At 57.3% G+C, this 20,059-nt stretch overlaps 1 protein-coding gene across 5 annotated transcripts in view; it reads right to left on the bottom strand.

Moving 5' to 3' along the window:
* ST3GAL1 (ST3 beta-galactoside alpha-2,3-sialyltransferase 1) overlaps nt 1-20,059 on the bottom strand; it is a 94,424-nt gene that overhangs the window by 12,612 nt on the left and 61,753 nt on the right. For 4 of the 5 annotated variants that reach the window (XM_045453590.1, XM_045453593.1, XM_045453591.1 and 1 more), the window contains one exon: nt 4,489-5,384. In XM_045453590.1, coding sequence (XP_045309546.1) covers nt 4,489-4,800 — 312 coding nt within the window. In that variant the 5' untranslated portion in view covers nt 4,801-5,384. Of the gene's footprint in view, nt 1-4,488; nt 5,385-6,868; nt 7,193-20,059 lie in introns of those variants that run through there. The other variant, XM_045453595.1, reaches the window with a different exon arrangement.

The raw sequence follows: 20,059 nt of genomic DNA, 5'->3' as shown, positions 1-20,059 counted from the left end.
AACACTGTGTGGCCTGTCTCAGGAGTGGAAATGTGGCCGGGACACAGGGTGCCTGGGACAGAGGCGGGAGGAGAAGGTCACCGGGCAGGCAGATGGGGGGCGGGCACCAAGCCCGAGGGGGACCCTGTGCGATTGCCCTGGTCTTCCTGCTCTCGTCGGGGCTACATCTGCCTTGTGTTTTTCACCTGCCGGAAGGCCCCTGAGGCCCACGGGGACCTTGAAGCTCAGAGACGCGGGACCCCACAGTTCTGGCCTCAGAGTCCCCCCGGCTCGGCTGGTCGGCCCCGGGCCCCGACATCACATCCTCCGCACTTTCCCAAAACCCCGGGGAAGGAGGGACGAAGGGTCTGTGGGCCCGGCTCCCCCACTGGTGGCTGAGTGGCCTCGCCTGGCTGGGTGCTCCCTGGGTACGGACCGAGCTGGAAGTGTCGACTCCAGCCGTCGGCTCCACGCCGGGCTCCGAGGGGTCTGGGACGCGGCGAGTGTGGGAGTCACACGGTGTGAGCCACCTTCCGCTGGCTCCCTGCCAGCCGAGCGCCCCGCAGCTGGGCTCACGACATTTTAAAGGCGGGGGCTCTGTGGTTGGAGCCCTGGGTCTGGATCCATCAGGGACATTTTGCCCCGGCTGTCTGGGGGCCCACAAGCCCAGACGCATCTTGGAATCCCTAAGCTGCTTCTGATTGCAAATATTCCGGGCCTCCACCCACAGAACAGGGGTGCCTGTCAGACGTCGTGTCCTGCTTCTTCACTCCAGACATGTGGCCCGCATCCTGTCAAGGAACCTGGAAGCTCTAACACCTGGCTCGTTGCTATCGATTTCTGTTCACCGGGGCTCCCTCTTCCCAGCGCCCATCTCTTCCAAGTGGCCACCAGGGGCTGAGCTGCAGAAAAAGAAGGGCTGTAGATAAGAGCTGGGGGGTGGGGACGTGGGAGGACAATTTGATAAAATGCTAACAGTCACTTGGAAAAATGTTCAGCCTTGATAAGCGCTGGGCGGGGGGGGGGGGGGGCGCGGAAAGCAAATTCATTACTACTTGCCCATTCAGCCAGCAAAAAATAAATAAATAAATAAATAAATACATAGAAATGTTAGGGGCGCCTGGGTGGCGCAGTCGGTTAAGCGTCCGACTTCAGCCAGGTCACGATCTCGCGGTCCATGAGTTCGAGCCCTGCGTCAGGCTCTGGGCTGATGGCTCAGAGCCTGGAGCCTGTTTCCGATTCTGTGTCTCCCTCTCTCTCTGCCCCTCCCCCGTTCATGCTCTGTCTCTCTCTGTCCCAAAAAAATAAATAAACGTTGAAAAAAAAAAAAAATAAATAAATAAATAGAAATGTTAGCAGCTAGGGGCGCCTGGGTGGCTCAGTTGGTTGGGCGTCCGACTTCGGCTCAGGTCATGATCTCACGGTCCGTGAGTTCGAGCCCCGCGTCGGGCTCCGTGCTGACAGCTCAGAGCCTGGAGCCTGCTTCGGATTCTGTGTCTCCCTCTCTCCCTGACCTTCTCCCATTCATGCTCTGTCGCTCTCTGTCTCAAAAATAAATAAACATTAAAAATTTTTTTTTTTTTTTTAACGTTTATTTATTTTTGGGACAGAGAGAGACAGAGCATGAACGGGGGAGGGGCAGAGAGAGAGGGAGACACAGAATCGGAAACAGGCTCCAGGCTCTGAGCTGTCAGTCCAGGGCCCGACGCGGGGCTCGAACTCACGGACCGCGAGATTGTGACCTGGCTGAAGTCGGACGCTCAACCGACTGCGCCACCCAGGCGCCCCTAAAAAAAATTTTTTAAAAGAAGTGTTAGCAGCTAATGTTTGCCGTGCCGTAGAGAACGTGGCAAGGCGGCCGGTATAACCTCAGTCTGAGACTCGGCAAGATGAAGAGGTTCGCTCAAAAGCACTCTTGGTAAGACCTAGAACGTCAGGAGCAAAACCCAGGGACCGTGACGCTACGCCCTGATTTCTAAGTCTAGAAGGCACAGAGCATGTTCTGTGAAGATACCTAGGGTATAGCGAGAAACTGATGTGCTTTCCTTACACCTTTTTGTACATTCTGGGCTCAGCCGGCCTGCGAATTTTAGAAACTGCCTGCCCGGAGGGCCTTAGGGAAGGAGGTCGATGAATACCGTCCTGGCTGTCCACTCTAGAAGTTCCCTGCCAGGGTCATCTGGTAACATCCAGAGACGTTTTGGTTCTCACAGCCGGGGGACGGGTGAGGCCGGCATTTAGTGGGCAGAGGCCAGGGACACTTGTGCCAAACGTCTTACGATGTGCTCGACAGTCCCAGAAACAAAGAGGCATCCAGGCCCAAGTGTCAAGAGTGTGAGGGCGAGGGGCGCCTGGGTGGCGCAGTCGGTTAAGCGTCCGACTTCAGCCAGGTCACGATCTCGCGGTCCGTGAGTTCGAGCCCCGCGTCGGGCTCTGGGCTGATGGCTCAGAGCCTGGAGCCTGTTTCCGATTCTGTGTCTCCCTCTCTCTCTGCCCCTCCCCCGTTCATACTCTGTCTCTCTCTGTCCCAAAAATAAATAAAAACGTTGAGAAAAAAAATTAAAAAAAAAAAAAAAAAAAAAAAAGTGTGAGGGCGAAACCCTGCCTGGCCAAGCTTTGGTCCGCTGCCCCCTTTAGCAGACTCTGGAATCTTCGAGGGGATGTAGACCCTGCCTGCTCTGTTCTGTCACCTCCCCGGAACGCACCCCAGGACCTGCACACTGACGTGATCAACACAGCTCAGTGAGTGAACCAAGGCTTGGCCCAGGCATTCCGATTCACTTCTTCTGAGTCATTTCAGCCTCTTCTCAGCTGTCCAAATGGACCACAAGCTCCCGGAGTGCAAGAGGTGCTTAAAGAGGGGCGCCTGGGTGGCTCAGTCGGTTAAGCCTCTGATTTGGGCTCAGGTCATGATCTCACAGCTTGTGAGCTCGAGCCCCATGTCGGGCTTTATGCTGTCAGCACAGACCCTGCTTCGGATCCTCTGTCTCCCTCTCTCTCTGCCTCTCCCCTGCCCCATGCGCTCTCTCCCAAAAATAGACAAAAAACAAAAAACAAAAAAAAAAAAAGAAGAAAGAAAAAAAAAAAAGAGTTGCTGAAAGGGAAAGTCGGCTTCTTACAGGAAGCCCCCCCTGGTTTTCTCAGCCTTCACTCAACACCACTTCATAACAGGATACATGAAGGCCTTCATGAGCTAACGTCAATGGCCTCATGGCTCACACCCCACACCCCCCATTCGCATTCGGATTTTAGCCAGGAGGCTCTACACCTCCAGCAACCCCACCGGTCTTTCTCACGCCTCTAGGCCGATGCACCAAGCGGTTCCTCTGCCTGGAGAGCCCTTCCTCCGGTCCCCACCCGGACAACCTCTCTGAATCTTTTATGATGAGTGTGGCCACCGTCTCCTCCGACAGCCCCAGACCCAGGGTGGGGTTTGATGCCCCTCCTCTGCACCTGCGCATCTCCTGCGCTCCCTCCCAAGCAAGTACCGCTCTATCGCCCTGGCGTGCGGCTGTCCGTCTCCTCCCTCGCCACCCCTGCAACCCAAGAAAGGGAAGACTTTTCCATCTCCATATGCTGGCGCTTGGCATACAGGAAGTGCCCAAGGAATCTCCAAGGGAGGAATTATTTCTTACTGCCCTTCAATCCACTTTGGGGCTCAACACCCGGAATAACCTTTCAGACCACTAGACCGGATCGCAGATGCCCGTGGCTAAGATCCACGGAGGCTCCCAGGTGCACACAGAACAAACCCGACGCCTCACCGTGGTGCCACCCACCTCCAGGCCAGCACACCCAGCGGGCGCCACCCCAGGGCCCCTGTGCTCGCTGCTGCCGTGACTCCGGCACGTTCTCCAGACCCCTCCGTGGCCGGCGCCTCCTCTACCTCTGGGGCTTTGCTCAAGTCCTGCCTCCTCAGAGACCTTCCCCGACAGCCCCATGATGGAGCCCCTGGCTTCTCTCACGAACCTCCTCTGGTCTTCCTCAGGGCACTTCCCCCTGAGCTTGGCTTCTCCGTTTCGGATCTGTCTCTGTCGGCCAGAACAGAGTTCCAGGAGAGTAGGGACCGTGTCTCTTTTTTGCATCCCGATATCTAGCGGGCGGAGCGGTGGCCCTGCACAAACGTTATGACCACGTCCCAACTCCCGAACTTGTGAAGGGGCCCTTGCGGAAAAGGGTCATGAACGAGCATCCTGGATTTAGAGGCCCCTGAACCAAGGAACAGGTGGCCTTAGAGAGAAAGGCAGAGAGAGAGAGACCAGAGACCCAGAGAGACCCAGAGGGGAGGGTCGCGTGAAGATTGGCGTGATGTGTCTGCTGTTTTAAACCACCCGGTTTGGGGCAGTCATCCACGCAGACACAGGAAGCGAACGCAGAACGCTCTGCTCTGATCTACGCGTCGCGGGTCCCCGACCGATAGTTGTTGGGTGAATGAATGAGAGCCTGGCGAGGCCCCCCGGGGCCCAGCCCCCGCCCAGTCCGGACCCACAGCCAGTCCCTGGCTCTCACCAGCCACCAGCTGTAGGTGTCCTCCTCCAGGAGTGCGTTCTGGGCCGTGAGCAGCGGCTGCATGGACCGGTTGAACCTCTCATCGAACCAGGGCGAGACCCTCTGCTGCCCGATGCAGCGGGCGCACGTGCAGGGCCTGTGCGCGTACTTCATGAACTTCTTGAAGTTCTCGGACAGCTCGACGACCATCTGCTTGGGGAACCAGGTGGTGGCCGCCGTGGTGTGGGAGTAGTTCAGGAAGAAGGAGGTGAGGAAGATGAAGAGGACGAGGAGGGTAAGCACTTTGAGAGTCCTTTTCCTCACGGTCACCATTTCTGCTCTGTCCGGAAGGACGCCTCCCAGGGACGGGCTGGAGGAAATCACGCCCGGGAGTGGGGGGACGCGGAAGAAAAATCCCAGAGACGGAGGCTCGGTCACAAGGCGAGGCGGGGACTCCCAGGGGGACTGCGGCCGACTTCGCTCCCGCGGGCCAGTGGCCACCCCAGTGTGCTGGACATCACCCTGTGACGGCCGGCGGCTAAGTGACCACTTGGGGTGAGGTTGATTCCCCTTGCATATAATCTGTCTTTCCAGGAGATAAGCAGGCGGCTTGGTCAGCAGTCCTTAAACAGCCAATAGTGTCTCTCGAAGCTTTAATCAAACTTAATAATATGATTTCCGTTCCCATCCAAAGGGGTTGAGGGGCAATTAATCTTTGCGACAGATGCAGGGACTCTTGGGGAGGGGGTGGTGAGGACCTCAAAGGAAGGGTCACGGTGCAGGAGAGAGGGAAGGTGTCTTTGCCACCGTCCTCCGGAAGGGATGATGTGTGCTGATACTTAATTACAACCCGGTCTTTCCCACGCTGTCACCATTAAGCAGCCTGCTTGACGAAGGCACTGAGGGCCGTCTGTCACCTGCATGGAAAAGGAGGAAGAAAACAGGGTGAAATCGCATTAGCTTGTTATAAAAACCCATCTCTCTCTCCTCACCTCCTCCAGGATGAGCTCCGTGATCTCCCACTCTGTTGTCAAGCCAACGAGATGGGAGGCTACGGACGATTTACTCCCCGTCTTGAGCCTCGGGGTGTGCCTGTGGCTAACGGGATGTTGGTGCCTATTCCGCCAGGTTGCTAAGGGACACAGAAGTTGCCCCCCCCCCCCCCGCCATCTCTCCTGCAGCCAGAGCCTTGTACATGTAAGCATTCAACCGAAGTTTGTGAAATGAGTCAACGATGCACGAACAGCACCAGGCACCCAGAGACTGCTACGTACGTGCTCCTTTCTCGCTCCTTCACTCTCCTTTGGATTCTGAATTCAACAACAATTCTACGCTTCCGCGCACCCCGGCATGCACGCTCTGCCAGTCAGCCTCAGCCCTATGAAGCAGGCTTTCGATGGCCCAGGTTCAAGTTCTGGTTTACCAGCCCTGTGGTCTTGGGAAGTCCGTCAGTCTCCCCGGCCCTCAGTTTCCTCTTCTGTGAAATGGGAAAACAACACCTCCACTCAGAAGTGGTTAGAAAGGTAAGGTAAAATGCGACAGGCTGAGCTTCTGGGATGTTAGGTGACTGTTCAGCTTTCCTTTTCCTCTTTCCACGCACGATTGAATGAGGATTCTTGGATGATCCACTAAAAGCTGGACACGATGGTCGATCATTCCTGCGTACCTATCTCGTCCAAGAGTCCTCGAAGTGTGCTGCCAGACAAACGGGGGTTCCCCGTTTTGTCCTCAGAATAAACAGGCTCAAAGAGACCACATGGCCTTCCCCAGGTCATGGGGAAAAGAGGAAGCAGGTCCTGAATCCAAATCCACACCCCTCTGATTCCACGCGCGGGGAGGGGAGTTCCAGGATCAAGGACTCTGCTCGGGAAGCGATACGCTATCTGGCAACTGGTCTTCGGCTGGAAGGGTGCACCGAAAGGGGGGCGCAGATCTCATCAAAGGAAGCCGACAGGGACTCCTCGGATATGCATAGCACAAGTCCCCGGACGTCCCTGACCTTATGGCCGTCACACCCCTTCACTTGAGCTTGCTGACTCTGGTCTTTGCTTAGAATGTGTCCCCTGCCCCAGCCCCAATCTCCGTCGGGTCAATTCCTCCCCATCCTCAATGTGTAGATGCCACAGGTACATCTTTTTTCTAGGAAAGTAACGGTTGAAGGGCTATTGATTACTATAGAAAAAAAGGGGGGGGGGGGCAAAAATCAGATTGATCTTCAGCCCAGCGGGCAAGGGGACAGCTTGATTTGCCCAGTGCACACTTCTCACTGTTCAAAACAACCCCACTTGTCCTGGTGACCTACGGGTGTCCAGAGTTGTCCCTTCCGGCCACCCCCCCGCCCCCCGGCCGGCTCTTCCAGGAAGAAGCAGCTCTGTCACTTGAGTTAGATTAACCTGCTTACCGTCAAGGGCGGGCTCGGATTTGACTTGGCTGGCAGGGGATTCCCGGCCCTCTCGGTCCAGGGATGGATGGGTATGTGTGCTAAGTCCTCCAGTCAGACTGAAACCCCCTGACTTGCAGGAGGCGAAGAAACTCGATCTTGCTCTGGCTGTTTGATTTTTGGACATAAAAGTCAAGGTCGTGCCGGCCGGTTTAATGGCTCAAGTGGACGAAGCGAGGGCTGAGCAGGACCGGGGCAGGTGGTGCTGAACCTGGTCCAGCCTTACCTGCAGTCCACCCTCCGCCTTAACATCTGCGTGACATGAGACAGGTAACAAAGCCCCTTTATTTTGTAAAGCAGATTGCTTCTCGCTTGAAGCAGCGCGACTGATCCACAGGTCAGAGCTGTCCCTGCCTTTGGGCTCCCGCCCAGGCTGACCCCACTGTGCGGAAAGACCATCCCGCCTTGCTTGACTCCTACTCATTCTTCAGGGATCAGCTGGTGCTGACTCCTGGATGAAGGCCTGCCTCCTCCTGGCAGGAGCAGAGTCCTCTCTGGCTTCCACAGCATCTGGCTCCACTCCGGGTGTCCTGTTTACTCATCTGTCTCCTCCCTGGGCCGGGAGCTCCACGAGGACGGGAACTCAGTCTCACTCACTGTTGGGTCCCCGTCACCTGGCACACACACACGGCACAAAAGGAACGCCGAAGCAGATGCCGGGAAAGACAAGGGCCAACCATCCAGAAGCGAGAGCTAGGCAGAAAAGCACAGATGGAGAATCAGAAGATGCTGATTCTCAACCAGGCTGTACCGCCCGTTTGCTGTGTGGCCGTGAACAAGTCACCTGCCCTCCCTGAACCGTTTCTTCAACTGGAAAACGGGGCTGGCATCACAGATTCTTTCCACTTTGCTGGGCTGTCACCCAGGCAAGGCTTGTCCAGTCATCTGATCCACACACTGCATATTTTCTAGGGCTCTGCGATGCTCCAGGCTCTGGGATAGGTGGTTGGGACACATCAAGAAAGAGTCTAAGGTGGGAGGTTCCCAGGCAGATGCAAGGCCCTGGTGCCTTTGGGAGAAAGGAGGCTGGTCCACCCGGATCGATGTGGAGGAGAGGAACAAGCATGTGTGAGGGTAGGGTGGAGAGCACGGGACTGTGGAAGCCACTAGAAAGGCTAAGTTTGCTCAGAGTGACACGGGGACCCGCCGACACCAAGGGCAGAGACAAAGTCACTCAAATAGAGGACTGTTGGACCGCACAGATCAAATAAAGTTCTGAATGAGCTGTCAGGGTCCCTACAAGGTCCTGGCTCCATGGGACAGATATTCATGCTCTGAGCTGATGCTGGGCTGGAGTGAGGGGGGGAACAGAGGGCAAGGCTGGGCTGCAGAAGCAAGGGAACCACAACACCCTCCTCCCGTCCACTCAGCACGTCCCGGTAGCCGCATCTCCGAGGCCAGAGCGCTCGCCCGGATCCCATCCCAGCAGAGACCTTCTGTGCCAGCATCAGTGAGTGCTTTCCAAAGCCCTCGCGTGCATGGCAATGGAAAAGCGAGAACACCCTTCCACCCCTACCCCGGCCCCGGGGAAGAAACAAGGAAAGCGTGACTGCCCTCTACTCCAGTAAGTGACGCAGCCTGTGACACACGGGCGAAAGCCAGCCCTACTCCCGGGAGCGGAACCCGGACCAAGATGCCACAGGCCTGAGACCTCCGCGCGCGCATGGCAAGAGAGGCCGGCCACACCTCCCCCGGGGACACGGCCCCCTGGCCCGCCTGCAGAGTGACGGGCACCTCTCAACCACGTGCTGGAGGACAAGCCCGCTCCCTTTAGTCGCACTTTGCAGATACTGCGTCTCTTACGAATTGGACAGCGGCATCCCTGTGCCTCGCCAGCCTATCGGTGCCGTTTCCCAAAAGTGTCCGCTCACGTCGCATCTCTGCGTGACATTTTGGCCATCCTCGCGATATTTCAACCTTTTTCACTATTAGATTTGTTAAGATGGCCCGTGATCAGTGATTACGGTGGGCTGAAAGCTCAAATGAGGGTTAGCACTTTTTAACAGAAAAGGATTTCTACGTTAAGGTATGCACCTTGATTTTTTAAGGCATAATGCTACTGCACACATAACAGACTCCCCCGGTGGAAGTATAACTTCTGTACGCTCCAGAAAACTCATTTGATTCACTTTGTTACAATATCCGCTGGATCACGCTGAACTGAACTCTCGAGATCCCCACAGTATGCCTGTACTGGAGGAGGCACGGAGAACGTGTATGTGACACTCTAAAGGGGTCACTGGCACAATGGTGACACACGTTAGCACCTTTTCAAGGATCCAGAAAGTCACGATTTCCCTCAAGACGGTGCTGAGCAAGGTTAAACCTCTCTGGCAACAGGGAGAGGCTGGCGATGACCAGCCACTGACAGATGAGCTGTTTTAAATGCTCGGAAAGCCTGGTGAGTGAACCGCACGGGTTTCTGTTCCGTTCACGCCTGCCGCGGTGCACAGATCCCCCAAGGCTGGGATGCCCCCGGCTCTCCGCAGAGCCCCCGCAGGAGAGTTGCCAGTGAAATGACCAAGGGGGCGAGTCGATGGGTGGGTACATCAGCACGTCGCGTGAAGAACTGCAGTGCTGCCCTCCGTGTGGACCCCCTCCGTGTGGACCCCCTCTGTGTGGACCCCCCTCCATGTGGATCCCCCTCCGTGTGGACCCCCTCCGTGTGGACACAGAGAGATGGTGGCAGAGCCAGCACTCTGCCCCCACCTTCTGCTGCTCCTTCTAGATCTTTCTCTACAGCCACAGCTACTCCTCTATTTCATCAACACCTGCTCTCATCTTCATTACCTCCTTTCTTGTCATTTCTTTGGGCTTGAAATCTGTCGTCTTTCCAATTTCTTGAGACACATACTACTTTGCCATGCCCTCTCCCTCTGCATCTAATGTCTTTGAATTAGGTATTGCATTCATTTCAGTTATTGTATTTTTCAGTTCTAGAATTTCCATCTGAGCCAAACTTTTATGGGTTCTTGTTTTCTTCAGGTGAGATTCCCCCTCTTGTCTATCATCCTGCAATTATTCACCACAGTTATTTTAAAGACCATCATGTCTGTCCCTTGTGACATTTGGAGAACATGTGGGTCTACTTCTATTGTCTGTTTTCTCTCTTTATTTCTCTTCCATCGTTTGGTTCTGTCTCCCGGCATGCCTGGTAACTGTGCATACTGTATGTGCCAAAAGCACAGAGGCCCTGGAACAGGCTATCCTTATTCGGAGAGGAACGTGAGCAGGGACTTTGTTCCAGTTGGTGACTGGGATGAGTGGGGCCACGCTCTAGTTTTCACAGTGACTGGTCATTTCTGGTTTGCCCTCACTCAGAGGCCCTTCTCAAAGGATAGCGGGGATGTCTACCGAGGCCCCTCCTCCTTGCCTGCTCTCACCTCTGATTTCTGTCTCCCCTGCACTGTGAGGTTATCAAAAGTGGGGTCCAGCCTTTTAACCTCTCGGCTGCTGTTTTCGGCTTGGTTTCTCGGGGTCTGGTCCCGTGCAACTGAAATACTGGTAAATGCCTTGGAAGGAAGAAAAGGTTCAGGACAATCCCTCTTTTCTCTCTGGTTCCTTTTGCTCTAGGTTCTTGGTCACTTAGGGTTGGGCTGACCTGGTGGTCCCGAGTTCCATTTTTAATTTAATTAGTTTTACTCCCAGCCTTGTGAGATGGCCCAACACGGAGCTGTTGTTCTCTGCTTGTCTCTGGAGCCTCCTACGAGCCAGCACGTCCCTCAGGCAGGAAGGCCGCAGGATGTAAGACTCAAGCCCTTCTTCTCCCTTCTCGATCTTCCTCTCTCAAGTCCCGGCTGCCTTGGCTGCTCTCTTAACACCTTCAAAGAGCTGGATTTCTTTTTTTTTATTTTTTAAAAATGTTCATTTAGGGGCGCCTGGGTGGCGCAGTCGGTTAAGTGTCCGACTTCAGCCAGGTCACGATCTCGCCGTCCGTGAGTTCGAGCCCCGCGTCGGGCTCTGGGCTGATGGCTCAGAGCCTGGAGTCTGTTTCGATTCTGTGTCTCCCTCTCTCTCTGCCCCTCCCCCGTTCATGCTCTGTCTCTCTCTGTTCCAAAAATAAACATTGAAAAAAAAAAAATTAAAAAAAAAAAAAATGTTCATTTATATTTGGCGGGGGGGGGGGGGGGCACAGAATCAGAAGCAGGCTCCAGGCTCTGAGCTGTCAGCACAGAACCCGATGCGGGGCTCAAACTCACGAGCTGTGAGATCACGACCTGAGCCGAAGTCGGACGCTTAACCAACTGAGCCACCCAGGTGCCCCTCAAAGAGCTGGATTTCTGTCTCATCCGGCTTTGATAGTCCTCGGTGGGAGAAATGGTCTACAGGCTTCCTCCACAGCTGCAAGTGGAGGCCACAGTCTTTCCTCTGCCTCTCTGATGCCTGGTGCCTGGCACAGCTTCCTGGGTGCATCAGGTACTTGGCAAACCTGGAGGAGGGGGTGGGGCCCAAAGAAGCCCCAGGGGTGCCACACAGATTGCATCGCCTCTTACCAGCGGGGTGGGCAGATGGACAGGTGGAGGGCCGCGGCTGCCTCTCTCGTCTGCCACCCCCTTCCCCGGCTCCGTCTGCTTTCACTTGGCCTCCGCACACACCAGCTTCAGGAGGCACAGCGAGGAGGACTTCCCCGCTCAACCCACCCCGAGAGCAGGACGAGCGGTTATGGGGACTTAGCGTCCACAGGGCTTTGGGTCATTGGAAACTGGCTCCCACTAATGTCCCGGCCTTTGGGGGTCCCGGCGGCTTCGCCTGGGGGCCCAGGGTGGCATGAAATAGGAACTAGCTGGTGAAGGGTCCCATCGCTTCTAGCAAAGAAGATCCCTTCTCCCCTGAACTGCTACCCAGCCCCGGCCTGTTCACTGGACGCTTGGAATCCACCTCGTCTGGTTCTGTGAGGCACCTGCTAGTGAGTCATGGTCAACAGCTGTCGGAAGAACGACACAGACAGACCCGGGTTCGAATCCCGATTCCTTCCATTCCTGCTCGTGTGCTCTTGAGAATCCCTCCTATTCCTGGTCGTGTGCTCATGGGAAAGGCACTTCATTGCTCTGATACTGGTGTCTGGACCCAAGAAGCAGGACTAATAGTGCCCACACAGGAGGGCTGCAGTAGATTTAAAAGGACGCGCACAGAAGCGATCAGCCGGTCTCGCACAGAGGCGGTGCATTATAAGCATCAATTCTCTGCCCTCCCTAAGGTTCAGGCCTTCATTTATTAAAAAAAAAAAAAAAAAATCCGACAGAACCTCTGGTTTGCCCTCCTGGCAGGCTTATTTAAAAGAACAAATGAAATCGGGCATGAACAACCCCGGGGCCATCATGAAAATGATGCTTCCGGCTTGCTGCATTCGTGATGCCCATTCCTTAAAGGGCTGCTCCCTATTCTACTGGCCACGACCCCCGAGGACCTGCAGGGAAGGGGTCCCAAAGCCACGAAGGGGCTAGCAGCCGGCAAAGTATATGGAGTCCACACCGCCCCAATTCTCTGTGCAAAGGTTAATCTGTAGAGCATCAACCTTGTCCACACGCGAGGGCATCCTGCTGTTTGCACGGCCCGCTAGGCTGGGTCCAGTCCACTGGAGCGAGGACTCTTTCCTCCCTCCTCAGTGTCCCCCCCAGGGCCTGAAAGTTTGGGAACCACATTTCCCAGCTTCCCCTGCCTGTAGGGCTCCGGATGCGGTTGAGATTCAGGCCAGTAGTAGTTGGACGGGCAAAAGGGAGGCAGGACCATCCTCCTTCCCACAGGGATGGGTGCTGCTTCGCGGTCTGAACCTTGGGCCCAGAACCACCTGCCTTCCTCACTTCTGGGCTGCAGATTTTGCCTGACTTCCTGTAGTTTCCTGGCCTCTGGACCTCGGCCTGGAGGAGAAGGGCCAAAATACCCAAGGACTGCGCTCCTGTCACCTTTCCAACAACTTTGTAAGCACCAGATCCCGCGAATCCAACCCGCCTGCTTAAAACTTCTGTCTGTCTTCCCCTATAGCATGGGGATAAGCATGGAACCTACCTCTCAGGGCTGGACCAAGAAAAATAGGAGTCAATGCAGGTCAATGGCTTAGAGCGGCGCCCAAGCACATCCCGAGTGCTCTCTGGACTTTAGGGTTTATTCCTTCAGTGGGTTCCGTTTTCTTGCACAGACTACACCCCACCTTACATCTCTGCCCCACTTCTTCTGACAGATGTAGAGGCTGAGCTCACAGAGGGGAAATGACTCGTCCAATGACACAGGGTAATGGCACCAGAGCTCAGAGGAGAGCCAGGCTCCAGATTCCCAGACGTGCCTGGTTCCGGAGACAGAAGTGCTCTGTTCATGCAGCTGCGCTGGCGAAAGGAGCTCGGAAGGCATTGTGGGCTGAGCCCAAGCAGGGAAAGAGCCAGCAGAGGCCCAGGTGGTCCAGCTGCTGCAACCAGGGGCGAGGCCCTGCAGGAAAATCCGAACCTGAGCCCTTGGGACGGTGACCCCAGGGACATTACGTGGGCTGCCTGAGCTTCCAGTCTGCCGTCTGTAAATGGGGGGTAAAATCCAGCCCTGCCTCTGAGGTGGTTTAACAGGAAGGAGGCGTTCTCTCTGCCGGACCCTATTGTAAGCAGGACAGCAGGTCAAACTGCCCGAGCCCACGACACTCCTGCTGCTGGGACGGGGTATCATCTCCATCGTTCCGAGGTGGGAACAGAGGCTCGCAGCAGACAGGTCACCTGCCCCAGACCGTCCACTGGTGGGTGGTGAAGGGGCAGGCAGAGCCCGGCGGGTGGCGCCCAGGGGTCTGCCCTGCCCTGAGCCTGGTGCGGGGCGTGCAGGAGAGGGTGAGAGGCCCCGCCGGGCAGGGGAGAGAGCGAGACCTCCCTGCTTGTTTGGTTCTCTCCCTGGGGGGCTCGCTCCAGCTCCTCTCCACCCACTCTGAGTCACCAACAAAGCTGGCAGCTGTATCCCCACAGCCCGGCCGGGCCTGGACCGGCCCCAAGCCTCTCCCCTCCCCTGGGGCAGGAAGGACCGACCAGCCAAGCTACAACCGTTCCCTGCACAAACTATCAGCCGGAAGGAACCGGGCCACGACGAGCAGAGGCCTGAGTGGTGGCCCCGGGCACGCAGAGGCAAATGGGGGTCATGACAGGCTCCCCGACACGCAGGGTAGGGTGTGGCTATTTCTCTCTTTGCAGAGTGAAAACCAGGCCCGATGAACCCGGCCAGCAACTGTGCTCACCCGTCTGTACGACGGGACAATGATGCAGCCCCTACACACCCCAGACTCAGTGAAGAGAGAAAAAAAAGAACGCACACGAGGTTAGCGTGGACAGCCACTTCCCAAAGGGACGGGTCGCCCCCACGTTACGAAAACGTTACCCAGAACGCTGAATATGTACCAGGGATCAGAATCGGTGCTAAGGGTTTAAGGATATAGAAAGCGTCCAGAATGATCCTGACCCTCAGTAAATGCCAGTCGTTACCAACATTAACATCGGGGAGATTTCACCCCGCCCTGGTGTCATCACACGTTTGAGAAACCAAACAAGCATGCGTTGTGGGGGGAGGGGTGGGGTTCAGATGGAGGGCGCACCCTGTGCAACTCACTCCGATTTGCACCCCGCCACCTGCTGCGCAGATCCCGTCTCCCCCTCGGATTCTCGCATGCAACAATGACTGGGCCACAGGCCATGTGGCCGCAGCTCTGTTACGTGCTGGTCAAACCAACGGTTCGGGAAAGCCAATGACCTTCATCCTCGCCCTCCTGGAACTTAACATTACAGAGTGGGGCGGAGGCTTCCATTACCAGGGAATCACCCAGGGAACTGTGAAAAGGGGTGGTGGTTCAACTCTGTGCGTCCGCTCAGCTAGGCCATGGCGCCCAGTTGCCCGGTCAAAACACGAGCCTCGGCGTCGTTGGGAGGGCGGTTTAGAGACGTGGCCGCCGTCTATCATCAATTTGACTTTAAATAAAGAAGATCAGCCTCCAAAACGTGGTGGGCCTCATCTAATCAGTTGAAGGCCTTCAGTGCAAAAACAGAGGCTTCCCGGAGAAGGAATTTTGTCTCAAAGCTGTGCCAGGGAGAGGCGCCTGGGTGGCTCAGTCAGCTGAGCATGCAGCTCTTGAGTTTTGGCTCAGGTCACAATCCCAGGGTCGTGGGACTGAGCCCTGCATAGGAGCTCAGTGCAGAGCATGCTTGAGATTCTCTCTCTCTCTCTCTCTCTCTCTCTCCCCCTCTGTCCTTCTCCCCCACTCTTGCTCTAGACAAACAGACACACAAACAAATAAAGGAAGCCTGAGGCTTCCATGACAGATGGGTAACTAGGCAGAGAAGACAACAGCCTCCGGACTGGGGAAGCTGCAGGTGCGAAAGGTGTCTCGGGGAGAGCAGGTGAGTCTGAAGGAACTGAAAGAGAGAAGGCCACGCAGAACAGAAACCCAGAGCGCAAGATGCAAAACGGAGCTGGAGGGCGGGCGTGGGCCGGGCCCAAGGGCTGGGGTGACATCCCGGGAGTCGCAGGAAGCCCCTGCAGGGTTTGACACAGTGAGGCTTCCAGACCAGGCTCAGGGAGGTCAAGGCTTGCCTAAGTCCCGCTGCAAGGAGGCCAAATCGGGGCTGACGGAACGGCCATCCCCTCTTGGCCCTGCAGGCCAGGGAGCACAGGACGCGTGCACCCAGGCCTTCTGGGGGTTCAGGCGCAGAGCTGGGCGTCCGGGCTTTCCCTCCAGATGTTTCTTCCACCTTCCCCACGTGCTTTGCGCCCGGGGGGCGGGCCTTAGGGTCTGCATCTACGGGCTCCCACTCCAGCTGGCTTCCTGTGGGCTTGGCCCAAGGGAACGAACACAGGCAGGAGACTGGAGGGACAGGGGGCAGAGATTCGGGGCTCCGGCCCCTCCGTGCGTCCGTCCACCAGCTCTGTCTTGGGATCTCGGCAACATCTCCGTCCTTAACCTCTCACCCCCTCAGCCCTAGAGCTGGAAATCCCCCACTGTTTCCATCCCTGGGGACAGCACCGCCCTGTGGTCTCTCTACCCCAGACCACATCCTGGTAAATAACCCTTCCCTCAAGCTGCCCTCAGTGGCCCACGTGGAGTGCAATGCATCCTGCTGGCAGGTGCAGCCCTCCCCACCCCGGCCGGTCCTGTACCAACAGCCCCAGGAGGTGTCCCACGGGCGGCCCTGCCCCCCACTTCTAGGAACAGCCCTGGCAACCTCAGAGGATTCGCGTGAAGAGCTGGTTGGGGCCAGCTGGATGCCCAGAGCCTTGGCAACCCTCCTACCTTGGGTAGCTGATCTTTCTGGAACCTTCCCAACCCCGTTCCCACTGCTGCCCAGGAGCTCACCCATTGGGAGGTCTTCTGCGGAGATGGCCTATGGCCAGGACAGAGCCAGAGCCCCCCGGGCTCCCCTCAGGCTCCAGGCTCCTCACATTCCAGGTCCCATGAGGGGGCACTGTAACACACCCAGGGCCCCAGCGGGCTCCCCAGCACTGCCTCCTCCAGGAAAATGCGGCTGCTGCAGGCCAGCCACAGGGCCAGGCCCCTCCAGCCCCAGGCTGTTCTAGGTGGTGACTGCAGCTTGCCCCCCGCCCATTCCGGAGCCCTTCTCTGCCAACGGTTCACCTGCCTCTCCCATCCGCCGGCCCCCCGACTTGTGTCACACCCCAACATCAAGCTCTCAGAGAGAATCCTCATTGTTTTGCCGTGGCCCCGGGGGTGTCTCCTCCGTATCTCGGGATTGGCTTGGCTGCCTCAGCTGCCTCCCCATCTTATCCACGCACAGTCGGCCCGGCCCGCAGCGTCAATATCTGACACGTTTTCCTGCTGGACTCCTGGCAAGGTGCCCAGCGGCTCTCTGGGGGCAGGTACCCTTCACTCCGCTTTGCAGGGGTGGGGGTAGTTAGGCTCTGAGACGCTAAGCTTTCCCAAGGCTGCACGGCTTCTTAGGGAAGCCAGGGTGTGAGAGAGGCAGTTCCAGGCCTTTTGGGGAAGGTACGACTATCAATACCATTTTGCAGACGGGACAGTTGAGGCCCTCGGCCTTAGGATACTGTCTCAAGGTCACAGGGCTAGGAAGGGCGGGGCTGACGCCCGAGGCCGCTCTTCTCTTCAGTGCTGCTCTGCCCAGCCTCTCACGGGGCCTCTTACCTGTGGGGACACCTGTACTTTACTGCCCACACCAGGGGGCCTGTCTCTCTTCACCTCCAGACAGCGAGGCCAGACTGAGATCCCGCACGTGGCAGTTCATACGTGTAACTCTCTGCTCCGCACGCCCAAGGGCCCTGGTGACTCGGAAGTGCTGGGCTGATGACAACCGGAGAAAGAAGGGAGGCTCCATGGAGGAGGTGTCTGCGGAGACCGAGGAGGTGGAGAGGGTGGGGTCCCAAAAAGTGCACGGCGGCTGGAGCGGCGGCGGTGGTGATGATGGGGGCATCTCGCGCAGTTACGGAAATCAGGGTGCCCTTCTGAGTGGCTGCGGTGGGCGGGCGGGGTGGGGGGGTAAGTCTTTTGGAATGTAGACTTGAGATAAAGGCATTGGGAGCCACTGATGGTTGGTGAGCAGCATACAGCAGTGATGCGACTGGCATATGGAAACGAGACTGGATGGGGTGCACACGGTGTCCCCTGGAGACGGAAGACGAGCCCTGTCTCTATCTTGGTGGCTTCAGAAGCTCATCTCCTTTGGGGCCTGAGTCTCCCCGCTCCTTCCCGCGCTGACTCGACGGTTCGCCCGGGTCCCCCACACCCAGGCGGTGCTGACAGGTCGAGAGAGCCCCCTTCTTGCGGTTGGAAGTCCTCCTCTCCTTACCCTGGTACCTCTTGCCTGCTCCTTCGCTGGGGGGCGGCCGGAGGGGAAAACACAGATTCCTTGGAGCACAAACAGTGGTTCAGAATGGGACGTTTGGAGACGTGCCCGTGAGAAACACGATTAAGCGGGATTCGGGTCAGACGAGAAGGAGTGGATAGATTTTCATATTTTCAGCCGCACAAAAGGAATGCAAATCCGCAAATCTTCTTATGTGTGTAGACTGAGCCGTGCTCAATGCAGAGTCTGAAGACAGCCACGCAACGTGCAGAACATGTAACACGGTTGGGGCTGCACGTCGAGGCTCACGCCTGCCCCCAGAAAGAAAGAGATCTCCCGATCTAGGTGGTGCAGAAGTCCCGACAAAGGAAAGACTATTCAGGACTCTGAGACCCCCGCCCCAGCCCCGCCTCGGGGGTCTGTCGCTGGTTCTAAAGGGCTCCTGGGTACCTGACAGGTGGAGTCCTGGCGGGTTTGGCGGGAAGGTTTAGACAGCTGACAGGTAGGTACCTTGAAGAGATAACGTTCCTCCCGGGCTCCGACTTCCAAGGAGAGATTTTTTTTAACTCTTAATGTGCAGGGGCATCACGAAGGCTCCTGAAAGAGTTAAGGTGACGATCTCCAGTGACATCCAGAATGGGGATTCAGACTACAGGATAAACCCCAGCGGCCAGTATGGCGAGAGGAGCCCAGCATCCATCGGGGTTTGGAGACGGGCAGGAGCCCTAGGCAAGCACGAGCCTGGCACAAACCATCCCCAGAAAACAAGGGTTGAGGGGTTTCAGGGTGGCCAGTGGGGTCACTGGGATACAGCTGTCCTGCCTTAGCCCCCCCCAGAGCCCCACCGGGGAGGAGAGGAAGGGCAGCTGTCATCAGGAAGGGCCACCCATTCAATTCCACAGCACGCTGGGCCCAAGTCATCTGTACGGGTCCCCCTACCCCGAGCCAACTGGGGGTTGGGGGGACATCTTGCCCCGTTGACAAGGGACTTCGGAGCAGCTCACAGGGAGGACTGGGAACACGGGTGCCTGGAGCAGGTGGGCGAGGGTCACATCGTGGGCTGGAGGGCCTTTGGCGCAGCTGAAACCAGGCAGCACCGGTGAGGCTCAACGCAAGAATCCAACGGCACTGGGCAGCCGGGGGCAGCAGAGGTCCAGAGAGTAGGGCACAGAGGCCGAGGGTGACCCGGCACACGGTGGGAAGGTGGGGGAGGCGTCCCCAGAGCCGGGAACAGCCAGGGCAGGGGATGAGATACTAGCCTTGGCGTCCCGGAGCTGGTGAGTCGTGGAGAAATCCACGCGAATGCAGGTCGGGGAGGAGGCCCGGACACCTGCTCCTGACGTCCACGACGTGTGCCGGTAGCCGGTTGCACGTCTCTGCTGGGGCTCATTCAATCTTCGCAACAGCCCGGCAAAGCGATGGTGTTTCACCTTGAAGGCTGAGGGCACGTGCTCAAGGGCAGCCAGCAAAGGCTGGGCTCCAGATCCGACCTGGACTCAAAGCCTGTGTTGTGTGTCCTGTGCCTGCCATGATGCCACACCCTGTGGTGTTCGTATTTGAAACCGCGTAGGGAGATGTTGGGGACGGGGAACATCCAGCCGGCTCTCTCCTCTTGTCATCGCTTCCCGCCTCGCGTCATCGGCCATCATGAAGACGCCTCATCCTGCGGCACCTGTGGGCCACACGGGCGCACACAGGTCAGGGGACCTACTCGGGGCCACTCGCGTGGCCAACAGTGGGTGGAGCCTGAGACCTCAGGTCTAGATGCCACGTGGGGAGCAGCTCCAAAGCCTGCTTAGCCGTGCGACCTCGGACAAGTCACTTGGCCGCGCTCAGCCATGCCCTGCCCTTGTGCGCAGAACCAAAACAGCAACAGCACGTGCCTCGTGGCTTCTCAGGGAGCGGCACGGGACGGTGAGGGGACGGCGGCCCCCACGGGGGCCGTTAGCCCAAGTGGTCGCTGCTCTGTATTGACCCTCTAGAGAGCAGGCACCAACTTGGTGCCAAGGACAGCTCGACAAGCTGGTCTGAGAGTTCTTTTCCTGTTAACTCACTGAATGCGTTCAGATGTCCATTTTGCGGATGAGAAAACGGACGACCAGGGAGGTTAAGCCGCTTGGCCCAGAGTCGTCCATTTCAGAAACGTGAAGCCCAAAGGTGACCCAAGCAAGCGCAACCACAAACCCGGAGCTTTTCGAGCTAAGTATCTGCCCGTCAGGTGACAGAGCCCATCACCACCCCTGAGGGTGCGTCCACACAGGCGGGGGGACTGTTTCCACTCCGCCCTACTCCCCCTGACCCCCCACAAGGTGCACACAGCTGCCACTCACCCTCTATCCGTGGAGGAGGCAGGCAGGGCAGGAGAGAGGGGACGAGCGAGCCT

Source organism: Leopardus geoffroyi, chromosome C3 (assembly GCF_018350155.1).
Source record: "Leopardus geoffroyi isolate Oge1 chromosome C3, O.geoffroyi_Oge1_pat1.0, whole genome shotgun sequence".
NCBI classification, from domain to species: Eukaryota; Metazoa; Chordata; class Mammalia; order Carnivora; family Felidae; genus Leopardus; species Leopardus geoffroyi.
Note: the sequence above shows the minus strand (reverse complement) of the source record. Positions and strands in the feature narration are given on the sequence as shown.